Below are 17,266 nucleotides of genomic sequence, written 5' to 3'. Positions count from 1 at the left end.
TCCTGCTCCCAGAATTCTGCTGAACTGCATCCTTTACATGAACATATCACTGACTGATCCATCATGGATTTTGGCACAAGATTTGCCTCATTGTATGTTGTCCTCTGTGCATGTCGAACAGAAGTTTGAGTTAACTTGAGTTATGATCATTCTAAGAGTATTTTGCACGTGCACCCACTTGTTGCTATATAGGCAAAAGTGGGGGCAAAATAAAACTTCCATAAATTTACTTCCCCTTCTCAACTAACAATGTGTTCTTTGTGTAAAAATATTAAACTTGTCTTTAATTATTGGACTTTTAATTGAGGGGGGAAGGGAGAATCAATAAGTAATGCCAACTTAGAAGCATGTGCTATTTATAAGCATTGATCCAGTGATGTAGTTGTCAAAAGTACTAGAGGGTCCTGGGTCATCCTTGATCCAGCCCACTGTCCTAACTTGTCATCCACCAATTGTACCTACCCGCCAACCTTGAGGCCCTGGAAAGCTGACTACCTCCCTGTGCTGCATCTAAATGGTGTCCCAGAAGGCAGAGAGTAGGCTTTGTATTTCAAACACAGCTTGATTGCAGAATACCAAGGCCCGCTCTTGGAATGTCATGATGACATTTGAAGTTTAAAACTAATTTACTTAAATCAGTTTAAAAAAATTTTAATTCTTCAAGCAACGAATAATTTTTAAAAATAACCTTTTCTCCTCAAGGTTACTGACCAAATTCAAATGAGTTAGGTCATTGTTTTTGCATGAGCCAGATTGATAGAAATGTGAAGGGCTCTCGTCAGCACGTCAGTGTTTTGATGGTGACTTGATAATAGGTCCAGTGACAGAGCACAAGCTAAAGAACCCATGCATCCATCTGACGTCCAGCCAGCTTATCCTGGGCTTCGATGTCTGATCACATTAAATGACCTGAAGTGGAAACTGCAAACAACTGGGCTGTTCTCTTTTATTTAAAAAAAATCAACCAGCTATAGGTAAACTCAATCCAGGCTGAGATCTTTTCACTCCTAATTGGTCACTTCTTGTACCATATCCAGTACCTGTTCTGCTTCATTATTTGGTGAATTCTGCAATGAAAGATCAGCATGTTACAAGTACTGAGAGAAACTGAGTGAGTTGCAAAATCTTTATCAATCTTTCAGACAGAGCCTAAAAAGAGAGGCTCCGGAGATCAGGACAGCTGTTGCTGGTCACAGGAGGATGAAGAATGGTTACAGTGGATTGGGTGGTATTTAAGGACTCTGCTGAAAATCTGAACAAGTATACCGAGGCTGTCACATACTTTATCAAAACAGCTGTGGATGAGGGTGTCTCCACCAAATCATTCAAGGTTTTCCCAACCAGAAGTCCTGGATGAATAATGAAATCCAGAACTTGCTAAGAGCCAGATCACAGTCATTTAAGTCCAGAGATCCAGATCAGTACAGCGGGATCAGATATGACCTGTGGAAAGCTATCTCCCGGGCGAAGTGGAGATTCCAGAAGAAAATGGAAACAACAAGAGACGCCCGACTGCAGTGCCAAGGCCTAAATGCCATAAACTGTTCCAAAACCAAATATTGTAAAGTAGCAGGCAGCCAAGCTCTCCCAGAGGAACTCTATGCCTTCTACCACCAATTTGACGACAGTACCAGTGAAGAACCACCCCTCTGCACCCTCACCTCCCCTGATGATCCTATCCTATCCTTATCTGAGGATAACATGTGTGCTGCCTTCAGTAGAGTGAATCGGAGGACATCACCTGGCCTGCGTGGATTTCCTGGCCGAATATTAAACTTCTGTGCTGACCAACTTACCAAGGGTTTTCACGGATATCTTCAATATCTCACTCCAGCAGGGCATGGTACCTGCCTGTTTCAAACAAGCATCAATCATATCGGTGCCCAAGAAGAGTGTAGTGACCTGCCTTAATGATTATTGACCAGTAGCACTTGTATCAACAGTGATGTTTTGAGAGGCTGGTGATGAAGCCTATCTGCTCCTGACTGAGCAGTGACTTAGATTCATACCAGTTCGCCTATCATGGCAACAGATCTATGGTGAATGCCACCTCACTGACTATTGCAACGATCTTCCTTTATAATTGCTTGGAAAGACCAAGAAATATCAAATATAAGGCAATAAAAATACAAGAATATTCTCTTAGGTTGCATGTCTCTTAAAAGGATAATGTAGATTTATTAAATGTTACTGTGCAAAAGAATCTGGATAACTTAATGATCAACCAGCTATAGGTAAACTCAATCCAGGCTGAGATCTTTTCACTCCTAATTGGTCACTTCTTGTACCATATCCAGTACCTGTTCTGCTTCATTATTTGGTGAATTCTGCAATGAAAGATCAGCATGTTACAAGTACTGAGAGAAACTGAGTGAGTTGCAAAATCTTTATCAATCTTTCAGACAGAGCCTAAAAAGAGAGGCTCCGGAGGTCAATGTTTGTGACTTGTTCAAAGAAAAGACCATAGTAAAGTTGCAATTGAGTTTTTCCACAGTTTTTAAACTTTATCAGTTTCTACATTATTACTACTTCCTTATATGGCACTAACAACTATGATAAGACAATTAAATAATACTTAAAATGTGGACCATTTCCATTCTTTCCATCTTCACAGAACAAAGGAAAATTCAGAACTGATTGATTACCTTAAACACACAAAAACCTAGCCACAATCTTGAAGCTCGCTGTTACTAGGAGACACTCAAAGAATGTCAAAAATATCTGCTGGCTTCTCGCAGAATATTGCTTAAAAGTCATTTTAACCATTACATTGGCTCGACACAACGCCCTGGAACACCTGGACAGCAAAGATGCATACAGCAGAATGCTCTATCGACTACAGTTCAGCATTTAACACCATTGTCCCCTCAAAACTGATCAGCAAACCAAGACCTAGGAGTTAACATCCCACTGTGTAATTGGATCATGGATTTCCTTTCCTCCAGACCACAATCAGTGAGGATTGGTAAGAACCTCTCTTCCACAATCTCCATCTACACTGGAGCACCACAGGGCTGTGTTCTTAGCCCCCTGCTTACTCTACACCTACAACTGTGTAGCTTGGTAGGACAATAACACAATCTTCATTTGCCGATGATACCATGGTAGTGGGTTGTATATGGGTCGGTATACAGTATGGAGATTGAAAACTTGGCTGAATGGTGCACCAACAATAACCTTGCACTCAGTATCACCAAAACGAAGGAGCTGATTGTTGACTTCAGGAAAGGAAAGCCAGAAGTATACAATCCAGTGATAATTGGGGCATCAGAGCTGGAGAGGGTGAACACATATATGTTCTTGGGAGTCACTATCTCGGAGGATATTTCCTGGACCCAACACACCAATGGCATCATGAATAAAGCACATCAGTGCCTCTACTTCCTCAAGTGCTTGCGGAGGTTTGGCATGACACCTGAAACCTGGCATGTTTCTACAGAGGTCTGTGGGAAAGTGTGCTGACTGGCTGCATCACAGTTTGGTATTGGAACACCAATACCCCTGAGCGTAAAGCCTTCCAAAAGATAGTGGACACAGCCCAAGACATCTCAGGCAAAACCCTCCTGACTATGGAGTACATCTACGATGCCGATGGAGGGCACCAGCAAACATCAGACCCTCACCATCTAGCACATGCTCTATTTTCACTACTGCCATCAGGAAAGAGGTCTAGGTGCCTCAAGACTTGCACCATCAGGTTCAGGAACAGCTGCTACCCCTCCACCATCAGACTCCTCAATGACAAACTCCATCAGAGACTCATTTAAGGATTCTTACTTATGCACTTTATTTATTTTCTTTTTGTTCTCTCTGTAATCCACCCTGCTCCAGCTCCCTCAACAGCCCCTAAGGCTAGAACTGGATGAGGTCCTCACCCGGGCAGAGACATATAAGGCAATTGAACAACTGAAAAGTGGCAAAGCAGCAGGTATGGATGGAATCCCCCCCAGAGGTCTGGAAGGCTGGTGGCAAAACTCTGCATGCCAAACTGCATGAGTTTTTCAAGCTCTGCTGGGATCAAGGAAAGCTGCCTCAGGACCTTCGTGATGCCATCATCATCACCCTCTTCAAAAACAAAGGCGAGAAATCAGACTGCTCAAACTACAGGGGAATAACGCTGCTCTCCATTGCAGGCAAAATCTTCGCTAGGATTTTCCTAAATGGAATAATACCTAGTGTCGCCGAGAATGTTCTCCCAGAATCACAGTGCGGCTTTCGCGCAAACAGAGGAACTACTGACATGGTCTTTGCCCTCAGACAGCTCAAAGAAAAGGGCAGAGAACAAAACAAAGGACTCTACATCACCTTTGTTGACCTCACCAAAGCCTTCGACACCGTGAGCAGGAAAGAGCTTTGGCAAATACTAGAGTGCCTCGGATGCCCCCCAAAGTTCCTCAACATGTTTATCCAACTGCACGAAAACCAACAAGGTTGGGTCAGATACAGCAGTGAGCTCTCTGAACCCTTCTCCATTAACAATGGGGTGAAGCAAGGCTGCGTTCTCGCACCAACCCTCTTTTCAATCTTCTTCAGCATGATGCTGAAACAAGCCATGAAAGACCTCAACAATGAAGACGCTGTTTACATCCGATACCGCACGGATGGCAGCCTCTTCAATCTGAGGCACCTGCAAGCTCACATCAAGACACAAGAGCAACTTGTCCGTGAACTACTCTTTGCAGACGATGCCGCTTTAGTTGCCCATTCAGAGCCAGCTCTTCAGCGCTTGACGTCCTGTTTTGCGGAAACTGCCAAAATGTTTGGCCTGGAAGTCAGCCTGAAGAAAACTGAGGTCCTCCATTAGCCAGCTCCCCACCATGACTACCAGCCCCCCCCCCCCACATCTCCATCGGGTACACAAAACTCAAAACGATCAACCAGTTTACCTATCTCGACTGCACCATTTCATCGGATGCAAGGATCGACAAGAAGGTAGACAACAGACTCGCCAAGGCAAATAGCGCCTTTGGAAGACTACACAAAAGAGTCTGGAAAAACAACCAAATGAAAAACCTCACAAAGATTAGCGTATACAGAGCCATTGTCATACCCACGCTCCTGTTTGGCTCCGAATCATGGGTCCTCTACCGGCATCACCTACGGCTCCTAGAACGCTTCCACCAGCGTTGTCTCTGCTCCATCCTCAACATTCATTGGAGCGACTTCATCCCTAACATCGAAGTACTCGAGATGGCAGAGGCCGACAGCATCGAATCCACGCTGCTGAAGATCCAACTGTGCTGGGTAGGTCACGTCTCCAGAATGGAGGACCATCGCCTTCCCAAGATCGTGTTATATGGCGAGCTCTCCACTGGCACTGTGACAGAGGTGCACCAAAGAAGAGTTACAAGGACTGCCTAAAGAAAGCTCTTGGTGCCTGCCACATTGACCACCGCCAGTAGGCTGATATCGCCTCAAACCGTGCATCTTGGCGCCTCACAATTCGGCGGGCAGCAACCTCCTTTGAAGAAGACCACAGAGCCCACCTCACTGACAAAAGACAAAGGAGGAAAAACCCAACACCCAACCCCAACCAACCAATTTTCCCTTGCAACCGCTGCAACCGTGTCTGCCTGTCCCGCATCAGACTTGTCAGCCACAAACGAGCCTGCAGCTGACGTGGACATTACCCCTCCATAAATCTTCATCCGTGAAGCCAAGCCAAAGATTGTACAGTCAGTTTGTTTACATTCATTATTGTTTATGGTTCTTTTATTTGTTTACATTTACACTGTACAGTTTATTTTTGCACTACCAATTCATGGTAATTCTGCTCTGCTCACAGAAAAAAGGAATCTCAGGGTTGTATGTGATATCATGTATGTACTCTGACAGTAAATCTGAAACAATGAGAGACGGCAGCTCAGAAAACATCCTTGGGTCGAAATGGTTAGTGGAGGCTTCAGTTCAGTCCCCTGTGTCTACTTTTCCTAGTTTAGTTCCAATCCAAAACCCTTATGTAGTACAGCACAGTACAGACCCTTTGGGCCATGATGTTGTGCCAATATATGTAAAACTGCTCCACATCATTCTAACCCTTCACAGCCCATACCAACCCATTCCTGCCCCCCCCCCATTTTTCTTGCACCCATATGCCTATTTAAGAGTCTTTTTAAATGACCCTATTGTACCAGCTTCTAACTCACTCCCAGCAATACATTCCAGGCACCCACCACTGTGTAAAATTAAACTCTTATCTGATATCTCCGCTAAAGTTGCCTCCACTGACCTTTAACAGATGTTCTCTGGTATTGGCCGTTGCTGCCCTGGGGAAAAAGACTCCTTTCATCCTCCCTAGCTCCTTCAGCCTTTCCATCTGTGGATGTTGCGTAACCTGCTGAGTCCCTCCAGCTTCTCAGGGCTCTGCTGCAGTTTTTTTTTCCTGCAAAATCCTTGTGTTGGTTTCTCATCACACTCCCCTATATCTTTCACTCTCAGCCATGAAGATAATTTGCCTCTCAACAGGTCCCATCTTGGGACCAGAGTTGACAAGAAATTAATGCACATTAGAATTTGAATGATAATTGGGGGAAAAAAAATTAAAACATACATTGTTGTCCAGATTGTGGATCTAGATGACAAACTATGCTGGTCCCAGCACCGATCCCTGCAGCACACCACAAAGTCACAGGCCTCCAGTCTGAGAAGCTATTGTCCACGGCCACTCACTGGCTTCTCCCACACAGCCAATGTTTTTGAATATTTTAATATGAGATTTCACATCCAAAGTACAGAGGACCTATGAATAGATGTTAAAATTCTCAAAGATACACTACACTTAAAATCACCAATGCCTGAAGAGGGTGCACAAAATCAGTGAACCGGTGCGGACTCGAAAGGCCAACGTGGCCTGTTTCTGCTCCATATATGGTTATATCTGTTCTCAAAATTTTCCAGTGGGAACAATTTTAGTGTTAATTTTCACTTTTGTTTCAAATGATTTCTGAAAATCCAAATAAACTACAGAAAATAGAATGCATTGCTGATGGCAATAAGCTAATTTTACAGGATGTAACTGGACTCTTCATGCAAAAAAATCTCTTTTCTGCTTTTGCTTGCAGTTCTTGGAGACCAATGCTGGCATCACCTGTATGGAATCACTTTGCTGTTACTCAGGCGGAGAAACAGGATGTTCACCTTTTAGAAGAGTACTAGATCAAATAATGGGAAGATGCAACTCCTTACGAGTCAACAGGTGTGGAATTTCTCTTAATAAACTCTGCTGCAAACATTTTTCTTACAAACTGGAACAGGAGCCTGCTGCAGTTGATGTGCAGAGTGGGTGTGGTCCCTAACAGGTTGTACCAGTTTCTAAAATAAAATTTTGAAGTATTGAACAGTTGCTTTGGACTGGGAGTTTGGTCCCATCAGTAAGAGAAAATGGTTTAATACTTTATTACAGTACCTTGTGCATTCTTTTTGTTGGGTATAATGAGTCAAAATTTTCTGACATTTCTTATAATATGATTAGAAATTATTGTTTTTGTCACATTCTGGGGTGTTTTTCAAACTCTGTATTCTTTGTTGTGTTGTAGACCTTCTGTTGCACTTGCTTTCTTTCCGCAGAATTTTGATCCTAATTTAAATGCACTCCTGAGTCCTATCGTTGTGTGGTATACTTCCAAGAAGCTATTTGTCTATGTATTTGTTCACTCTTTCACTTTTCTACAGTACCGGTTACATACAGATTGTATGACTCACATTTTGAAGCCTCTAAATCATTTTAATTGTGGTGCTATATCATTTTAAGTACTGCGTTTTCTTTAAATATTTTTTTTAAAATTTGGACGTACAGCATGCAATCAGGCCCTTCCAACCCATGAAACCGTGGCGCCTAAATACCCTAATTAACCTACAATCCTGTAAGTTTTTGGAGGAAACAGGACCACCCAGAGAAAACCCATGCAGACATGGGGCGAGCGAATAAGCTCCTTGTAGACAGCACCGGATTTGAACCCAGGTCACTGGCACTGTAACAGCAACACTAACCTTGCCATCTTCTAAAATAATTGCAAGGTAACTTTTGAAGAGTGGAAGATAGTGGTCACATGCCAGACTAAATTTGAATTTGAAATAAATGTCTTCTTGAATTGAAAGGATTATTGTAATACAGAAATGTCAAATTTTAGTTTTGAAATATCTGGTGGTGTTAAAATTGCCACTTTCATTGACTTCAGTGATTGAAAATCTTGACACTCAAGTTAATCATTTTTATCTTCATGGATTTCTAAACTTTTGTAGTTTGCTGACATTCTCATTGTACTCCAAATGCATGGGCTTTTGTAGGGGGATAAAGTGTTTTGTGTTCTAAAAGCAGTTTTATAGATATAAAATTTGTTGAGCGTCTTGACACGAATCAGCTTTATAAACAGTAAATCAAATGGGTTCCCCCCCCCCCCTTGTCAATTTTGTAATGTTGAGCGTTTTGACACGAATCAGCTTTATAAACAGTAAATCAAATGGGTTTCCCCCCCCCCTATTGTCAATTTTGTAATGTTTTAGCCCATTTCAAGTATTTGGATACAATATATAGTCAGAAAAAATATTTTATAAATTGTTTGTTGGTACTTTGATTAAGTTCTCCATTCAGGGACCAGATTTTTTAAAAATTGCATTACTTTGTTTTAAAAACAATTTTTTTGGCCAACTGGTTGAACATTCAAAACCTATTTTGGAATTGGAAGTAATATTTGGGCATAGGTTGAACAAGAAAAATATGACTGACATTTTTATTAACCCCTTCAATTTATTTTCAAAATCATTAAAAAAAATGGTAAGTTGATTTAACCCAGCAAGTCTCATTTTGTTTGAAGGATGAATTTCCCTTTCTTATCCAGTACAGATCTTTCTGTTCATCCAAGAGAAAAGAGAACTCTTTCAATACCACACGTGCAAGAAGGCTTTTCAGATAATGGAGCAATCGTTCATCTGGCTGAGGTTATCTCCTTGAGTTGCAAGAGTGAAAGCTTTAATTTCAATACAGTGAGATTGTTGCCACTGAGCCAATAATTTTTGCCCCCTTCAGTAGAGAGTCATGTAGTGCTTGAATCTGAGATTAAATAGCTTAGGACAAATGTCCTGGAGTTGTAGCAGAAATGCTCAGCTTGTCAGGTCTGCAGGGTGAAACAGAATTGGCAGTTTGGGATCAATACAAAGATTGGAGGAATGGAGTTAATGTGGGATTTTGACGTTATCAGCACTAGACAATTCGGATACAAGGCTGATTATTAATTAAAATCAAGTTTATTAATTTGTGGATGTTGGTTTAGTGTCACAACCAATTGCTTCCAACCACTTTCCTGTATTAAAAACGATAAATTACATGTTCTCTGATTTTGTACTTTGTTTGTTACATACTCTATTGTGTGATTAAATCAACTTTTTAAAAATGTCTTGTGGCATGCAAGCTGTCTCACGCCTTGAATCTATGGGAGTCTGTCTTTTTTGATCATTCTGAAATCTTCAGGTTTTAAATCTCACTTTTAGCATCATTTAATGTCTGATTTTTCTCTTCTCCTTTCAACCTTGGTGGTTTCGGGATCTTTGGGCCTTCGTTGAGATTACTCCATTTTAAGAAAAAAAGGTTAGCCGATGTAATGAAATGCCGATGTCTGTATTTTAAAAACCCAAAGATCCAATTAATTTGTACAGTCTAATATCATTTATTTTTAAAAAGTGTAAGTTGTTGGAAATATACTTCTGTGTCACTGTTAACATACCTTACAGGTTAGTGTTTAATAGAAATGTTGGTGCTTAGTGTTTTAAATGGCTTTTGTGCATGAATTTTTACACTCAAGTCCTGGAAGCATGGACAGATTTGGAAGGGTGAATCTCTCAATTCACTCCACTGATGGCCTCTAGTGGAGAAGCCCAATGTGCCAGAGAATCACATAGTTACAATGCAGAAGGAGCATATTTGTTCCATTCTTGCCTATCCCAGTTCTCTTCCAGAACAACTCTCTACTTCGACTTGCTGGCTCCATCTCCATCGCCTTGCAAAGTTTTTCTCTCTGTGTATTTATCCAATTCCTTCTTGGCCACAATAGAACTTGCCTTCATCTCCACACCTGCAGGAAATGCATTTCTCATTCCATGCACACTCTTAAAGTTTGTTCCTAAGGTCAATCTTAATTCATTGCCTGTTTTCTACTAGAAAGGGTTTTGATTCCTGTACCAACAAGAATAGCCCCTCCCTATCCTAATGCTTCTCCCACATCTTCCCTCAAAGTCCCTTTGATCTGTCCTTTTAGCTGTAGTCAATCTTTTCGGCATGCTCTGTAATGAGACAATGAGAATACTCCCAATTTAGTTTGGAGCAGTATTTTTGTAAATATTGAGTATGATTTCTCAGCTTTTATACTCGGTTTCTAGTGAATTACTGTAGGTGCTTGTTGTTAACAGTTTGCTTTCTCAAACTGCCCTCCTTCTTTGCCAAGCCCTGTGCACTCATACCCCCAGATCCCTCTGCACCCATTTTAGAACAGTATTCTCTCGTTCTTCTTCTCTTCCCTGCTGAAATGCATCATTTCACTTCTCCCCGCATTACACCATTTGCTACATATCTGCCTATTTGTATTGTCCTGCACTTCAACATTCTTTCACTGTTCACAATACTGCATCACACACCTACTTCGAAATTTGGACTTGCACTCCAGAGGCTCGGGCATTCATGTAGATCAAAAAGGGCAGTGTCCTGAATTGACCCGATGAATGCTGCGATTTATGGTCATAAAAAAAACCTACCATTCACCGTAATCCTCACTGTCTATTACTTAGCCAGTCCATACAAATAGTATGGATTTATCCTAACCTGCTCAACATTTCTTTCCTCTCCCCTTTTCCAGTTCTTCTCTTCCCCCACCCCCTCCCCTCTCTACCCATCCAGCCTATCATCCCCTGCCTTTGCCACATTCTCCCCCCCCCCCCCCCCCCCCCATCCTTTTGTTTGGACACCTTGATGAAGGGCTTAAGCCCAAATAATTGGTTATACATTTTTACCTTTGCTACATAAAGGACCCAGCTTGACCCGCTGAGTTTGGCCAGCATTGTGTGTTTTTATTCCATGCAAATAGAATCCTTTTTATATCAAATGCTGTAACTTTGCTATGTTGCACCTCCCTAGAATCTACATGCGCCAGTCAACTGGATCTACTTCACCAACAAATTCTATCAAATCATCACAATTTTCCCGTAGCAAATTATTTTAGTTGATCTATTTTCTTGCTAGTGTCTAATATTCCCATCTTGCATCAACGTTTCTAACTTTTATCACCACCAAGGTTAAACCTGCTGGCGTGCAGTTGCTGGTCTTGTACCAGCACCTTTGTGAGGAGGAAAGTAATAATGGCCAATTGCCAGATCTCTGATGCCATCCTGTATTCCACATGCCCTGAAAATTATGTCAGCACTCCTGCGACTTAAACTTCACTCAAGAAAAATTCACATCAGTGGGGGTGTCAGGCTGGGGGCATCCTTTTGTGTGCCTTTACGCCAAACAAAAGTTAATAATGTGTATGATGTACAAAACAACAAATGAGTCTTGAGCTCCTAGCTCATTTCCATTAGCTTCTATTGATTTACCCACGTTAAGTTCGAATAACATTTCTAAAACCAATTTTTAAATCTGGGTCTTCATTAATTTCATTGGGCTAGAGTTTAAAGGCAAAAGGAAAGGTGAGTTTATTTTTACTTGCATTTGTTTATGATTTTTTAATTATTTCAACTATTTTAATACTTGGACTGACTTTGGTTTTAAATACTTGATATACTAGTAGTATTAAATTAGTTTCTGAACTTTTCAATAAGCAACTTTGGGGGACTGTGTTGCCAGCTATTGAAATTCTTGGAGGTGAAGGGGGCCACAGAATCTTTTGACAGTACTGCTGGGGAATTGCAGGCAGGAAAATAAGATCAGAAGTATTCACCACATGTGGTCTCATTCTGATTTGTAAAACAAGAAATTTCTGCTTTTCAAGATGTTTTTGAACAGCCTTTGTATCTCAACTGAAACACATTTTATTAAACAAGCATTAAAATTATAATACAATGTCTAATATTTACATGGTTAATTAACATTGCATCTTTTTGCATAATTTAAGTGCACTCTGTCAACTTGTCAATTTTTTTTTTAGATCTTGGAGTAACTTGGACCCTCACTGTACAAATGACAGAACCATTTTGACCCTCTCATCAATGGATGGCCCCTCACACGTGTCCAGGATTTAATGGTTGAATGAAGACATAGTGGATGTTCTGTTCTTTTGTAGGATTTGTTTCTCAGTCCCTGATTTACCTCTTAATCATGGGGTGAATGAAAATTATTTATAAATATCTGCCATAGCCTCTGCTTTAGATTTTTTTTTGCAATTATGCCCTATTCTCACCAGATAAGGTACCACATTTTAGAAGAAGCAAGAGCATTAATGACAAATAAGCATGTAATTTATTTGTAAATAGTTGTAACTTACCATATTTTCTTCTTTTTACAAAGTGATCTATATCTGGAGCTATATTTTTCTATTTTTGCTTTCTCAGTGTGATATCACTTTATAATGGTACATCCCTTCTTGGACTTGATCTGCGCTAATGTTACATTTTGTAACATTTAAAGTAGTTGTTTAGTCAAACAAATTGCTTTATGGAAATGAAACATTGTGCATCCAATACTCTTGTAAACCTCAAAATCTGGTAGCAGCCTTTCTATGTTAATTGCTTCCCTGGACTGGACATTGCAGTTATTAAATAACTGAACTAACCCTATGAGTAGAAGGGACTTGCACTTAACAATGGAGCTGTATTAAGAACTAATGTTGGGTACCGTGAAGAAATGTCAAGATCTTGCCAAATTTTGTTTTAAAAGTCAGTTGACTTTTTTTTTTCAATTTGGAGCACAGTTACTTTTTTAAATCAAAAATTTGTGTTTTCAAAATTGAACATGGTACATGCAGTTCAGCAACTCATTAAAATAAATGAATGAAAAATCAGCCTGACGAATGCAGAAGTGGTCTCTAGATACTTATGGAGTTTGCCCAGACTTGGGTACTTAGCAGTTGTTTTCTGTAGGAGATTTGGATATGTTAAAAGATAGAGATTGATCAGAACACCAAGGCACTCTGAATTTTTATATTTTGCTACAAGAAAGAAAAGTTCAGACCTTTATATATCATATTTTAGCCTTTGGAACTTGTTCTGTACTTTTGTATAGAATAATCTTCGTAAATTAACCCTTATTTAAATGACCTAGAAACCTTGGTTCAATTTTTACACCGCATTGGTTTCAGAGATTTTGCTATAAAATTATATTACTTGTATTTTCAATGAGTTAATATTGCCAAACTATAATGTAATAAAGTACCATTGCATGTCTCAATCTGGCAGTTGCCAAGTGAATTTGTTTCTGGTCATCATTATTTTTAGAGAACATTGTTCAGTATTCCTAAACCGAATTCTGAAAATCACTAATTACTGTCACAGCATGTATTACATTCAAAAGGACTTGGTTTTCTTAAAATGCAGAGTAATTAATATCATCAAAGTGGTATTTTTTCATTTGGTTTTACTACTTCAGAGTTTCATGCATTGGTTCATAATTGCATTTCCCAGTTATTTATTCCATTTGTTTAATGTTTTTGTGCCAGATTTATTGAAATTGATTATTAAAGTGTAATGTAATAGCAGAGTTGTATATTACCCTAGGTTCATCGATATAGTTATGTATTACAAATAATTAACATGGTATTGCATGTAATTTTAATTAGTCACACCTTGGTTCTTATTATGTATGATGCTGCTCCAGGTGTTTGCAAGATGAAATTCATTCTCTACTGTTTACACTACCATAAGAACTCTTTCCCAGCAAAATTTGATTCCAGAAAGAAAGGATGCAAAATACTGTTAATAAGTATTTCACTGGAAAGATTTGTCTAAGATGCAAGCCGTTTGCAGACCAAAACAAGTCTTATAAACTATTAGTGAATGATTACTGTTTCCAAATGCAGCTATTTTTTCAGTTTGGACAATGCAATTTGTGAGTACATAGTTCAAATTCCATTCATAAATAGTCAAACGCTTACTTGAGGAGAAGGTGCTTTGGAAAAAAAATGACGAGCAGCTATGGTTCAGAAAAAGTTCTAATGTTGGCTGGAAAACATTTTCCATCCTACAGTAAATGAATTGATCATTTTGCATCCTGAGTTCAAAATGATGACTGCTTACCCAGTGCAGGAAAAGAGAAAGTTGCAATTCCATAGAATAAGATTGGTTTTGATCACTTGCTAGCTTTGAATATTGAAGTTAACTTTATTGAAAAATCTGAAATCTTTATCAAATGCTTTTAAATCTGATTTGAGAATCTGAAATCTTTATAAAATGCTTTTAAATCTGATTTGAGATTTGGATTGAATAAAATTCCTAAGTGGGATTTTTGTTAAACAAAAGGGAGAAAAGTTTTTATTGAAACGTGACCATTCAAAACTTTAACGCTTTTGTAAATCTGTATCCTAATTCAAAGTCAGCCTTAAGTTATATTGTATGATGGAATTAGATTTTTTTTGCCCTATTGACAAATAACTATTGCAGCTCTTAGAAGCTGTAGGAATCTGAAATCACCCTGTTTGTGACCAGAAATAGTTTTGGCTCAAGTGCAGTGACGCAAATCCTTTTGGTATCAATCAAAGCCTGAAAATGTGGCACTTAGGCACAAGTTGTCAATATTTTGTGGTTTGTAATTATATTTTTTAAATTAAAATTGTTCTTTGATGTGTCCAAGGCTGTTGTAGACAAAGTTTCACCAATTTTATGCCCGTACTTACCAATAAAGGAAGAAATAAAGTTATAATGGTGTTTTTACTTGCTTTATAAATACTTGAGGCTGTAAAATAACTCAATAATTAAGTTATTGAATAGGACCTATGGTTTTACTCTATAATATTCCACTCTTCTAAACAATTTTTAACCCTGTTTTATCTATAGAGTGCTTGAAGTGTAGAATATTTTGAATTCTATTTATTTTATACAGGAAGGTATTTTTCTTGGTAAACAAGAAAGCTGCAGAAATTGGAATCTGGTGCAGTACACAAAAGTGTGGGAAAATCTCAGCAATTCATGCAGCATCTTTGACCTGAAGTGGCAAGTACTCAATGCCATCTAATGGTAAGAAATATTATTCCATCTTGGAAACCCCTGGCACCCAATGACATAACAACATATTTAGACCATTATTCTGTCAGTTACCAACTAAGCTGTTGAACAAGGGAACATGAACTTTAAATGTTGCTGTATTTCTTGAATAATCACAATCTCTTCCATATTTCTCCAGCAGGTGTTACATCTTGAACATGATGTCCAGAAGTACAAGCAGCACCAGTAGGGCTAAGGCCCAAAAGAGGCAGAGGGCGAGCCTGTAGTCTCTATGGATCAAACGTGGCCAGGATGTAATAATCAAACACCTTGAAAAGAAAATAGAATTGAGCAGAGTCAGCATGAATTTATGAAAAATCATGTTTCACTAATCTTGAGTTCTTTCATGATATGTCTAGCAGCTGAGAGAAGGTGGAACATATGTATGTGTTGTGTTTATACGGAAAGGCTTTCTACAGGGTCCCACCGAGGTAACATGATTGAAGCATAGAGTTCAGGAAAATTGTGGTTGAGAAATGGTTATCAGATGGAAAACAAAGATTGGGGATAAAAGAATTGTATTCAGGTTATGGTAAAAGGTGTACCAAAAGAATCAGTGCTAGCCTTGGCCATGGACCATGTATCAACAGCTTGGCTAATGGGATGACATATATTTCTCAGTTAATTAATGATGCAAAACTCTAGATTTGAGTATAGGAGTTAATGTAAAAAGACGAAGGTAATAAAGCCAAGCTGAGCGATAGGGAGAAACGTGACAAATTCAACATTATGGTCGTGATATCATGTCAAATGAACCCCGGTGTGCTTGCTACAAATCACTAGCCTCTTTTAAACTGCAGCACCTGGGTCACCCTCTTGGAACCCAGGTGCGATTACTGGGGCAAAGGTGCTGGAATTTTATATTACAGGGGATCTACATATAAAATCACCAACCCAGTGATTTAAGGGGGATCCCGCCCCCGTGTCATGTACTCACTGGAAGTTCTGTTGGATGTTTGGATGCTGGCTGCCCATTGATACATGCGCACAAGTGCTGACATCACTGGAATAAGCGGGTCGGCCATTTACTTTTGTGGACGCAACCGAGGTAAGTTTAACTGGGTTTCCTAACTACCGCTGAGGTAGGTCAGGGACCCGGTTGGGTTCCAAATGGGTTGACCAGGTCGGAACCTTTCTAACTGCTGCGTAACTGGGGCACTAAATGGTCAAATTCCCAGTTAACCCCATTTCACACAGCAGTTTGAAAGGGCCTACTGAAAGCCAATGTTCTGGTGTGGCAAGCAATTAAGATGGGCAAATGATTATTTGAGAAGATTTCAATACAGGAATTGGGAAGTTCTGTTGGCATTAGTTAGACTGCATCTGGAGTATTGAGAAGAGTCTTCACCTCATTACAAAAGAAGGAACTTACTATTGAAGGAATGCAATGAAGGTGAATTAGACTAGTTTAAGGGGTGATCAGTTTGCTTTGTGAAGTGAGATTGATTTGACTCAGGCTGTATTCACCAGGTCTTAGAAGAAGGGGAAGAAATATAGTTAAAGACAAAATTGGTTAAGAGGTCATCAAGGTAAATTCTGGGTGAATGAAGAGACTGACCGAAAATGGGTCAACCATGAAGGATGGTGATGAGAAGCATCTTAACTCCATGCTGGTGAACTTTTTAATTCCCTTTTCTTGAGGGCTATGAACACTTGGTCATTATCTTCATTTGTATCAACTGAAGGGAAATAGCTTTGATGTGGAAAATCAACCATGAATTTGATGAATAATGAAGCTCAAGGCCCCTTCTCATTTGGTAAGTTTAAATTGTTGGACCCAAATGCTCTCATTGTTTGAAGTGTTGAGTAAGCATGTTCCCACCTTCTGCTCACTGCACCATTAGAAGGAAGTTATGTGCTGGCACAAACCAGAGATCAGATGTGGTTCTGAATCTGACTGAACGGAGGGCTGAATTTGCCTCCTATCTAGCCTGGATCAAACATTCTGAAGAAGTTGAAAGACAGCACAAATTGTTGAGATCCAACACCGAGTTGCCACTTGTGACCCACATCACGTTACAGCAGCAAGGCCTTGGCACAATTCAGTCCTCAAGGCTACAATCTATTAATTTCATTGATTTTCTTAATG

The 17,266-nt window shown here is 39.7% G+C and overlaps 1 protein-coding gene across 9 annotated transcripts in view; it reads left to right on the top strand.

Moving 5' to 3' along the window:
* Positions 1-14,836, top strand: part of atp11b (ATPase phospholipid transporting 11B) — a 117,230-nt gene extending 102,394 nt beyond the window's left edge. For 3 of the 9 annotated variants that reach the window (XM_069897103.1, XM_069897100.1, XM_069897108.1), the window contains 3 exons: positions 7,062-7,195; positions 8,838-8,937; positions 12,132-14,836. In XM_069897103.1, the coding sequence (XP_069753204.1) occupies positions 7,062-7,195; positions 8,838-8,937; positions 12,132-12,143 (246 nt within the window). In that variant the 3' untranslated portion in view covers positions 12,144-14,836. Of the gene's footprint in view, positions 1-7,061; positions 7,196-8,837; positions 8,938-12,131 lie in introns of those variants that run through there. The other 6 variants (XM_069897107.1, XM_069897101.1, XM_069897102.1 and 3 more) reach the window with 5 other exon arrangements.
* The last annotated feature ends 2,430 nt before the right edge of the window (positions 14,837-17,266 follow it).

Source organism: Narcine bancroftii, chromosome 9 (assembly GCF_036971445.1).
Source record: "Narcine bancroftii isolate sNarBan1 chromosome 9, sNarBan1.hap1, whole genome shotgun sequence".
NCBI classification, from domain to species: Eukaryota; Metazoa; Chordata; class Chondrichthyes; order Torpediniformes; family Narcinidae; genus Narcine; species Narcine bancroftii.
This window is presented reverse-complemented; position numbering and strand designations above follow the sequence as displayed.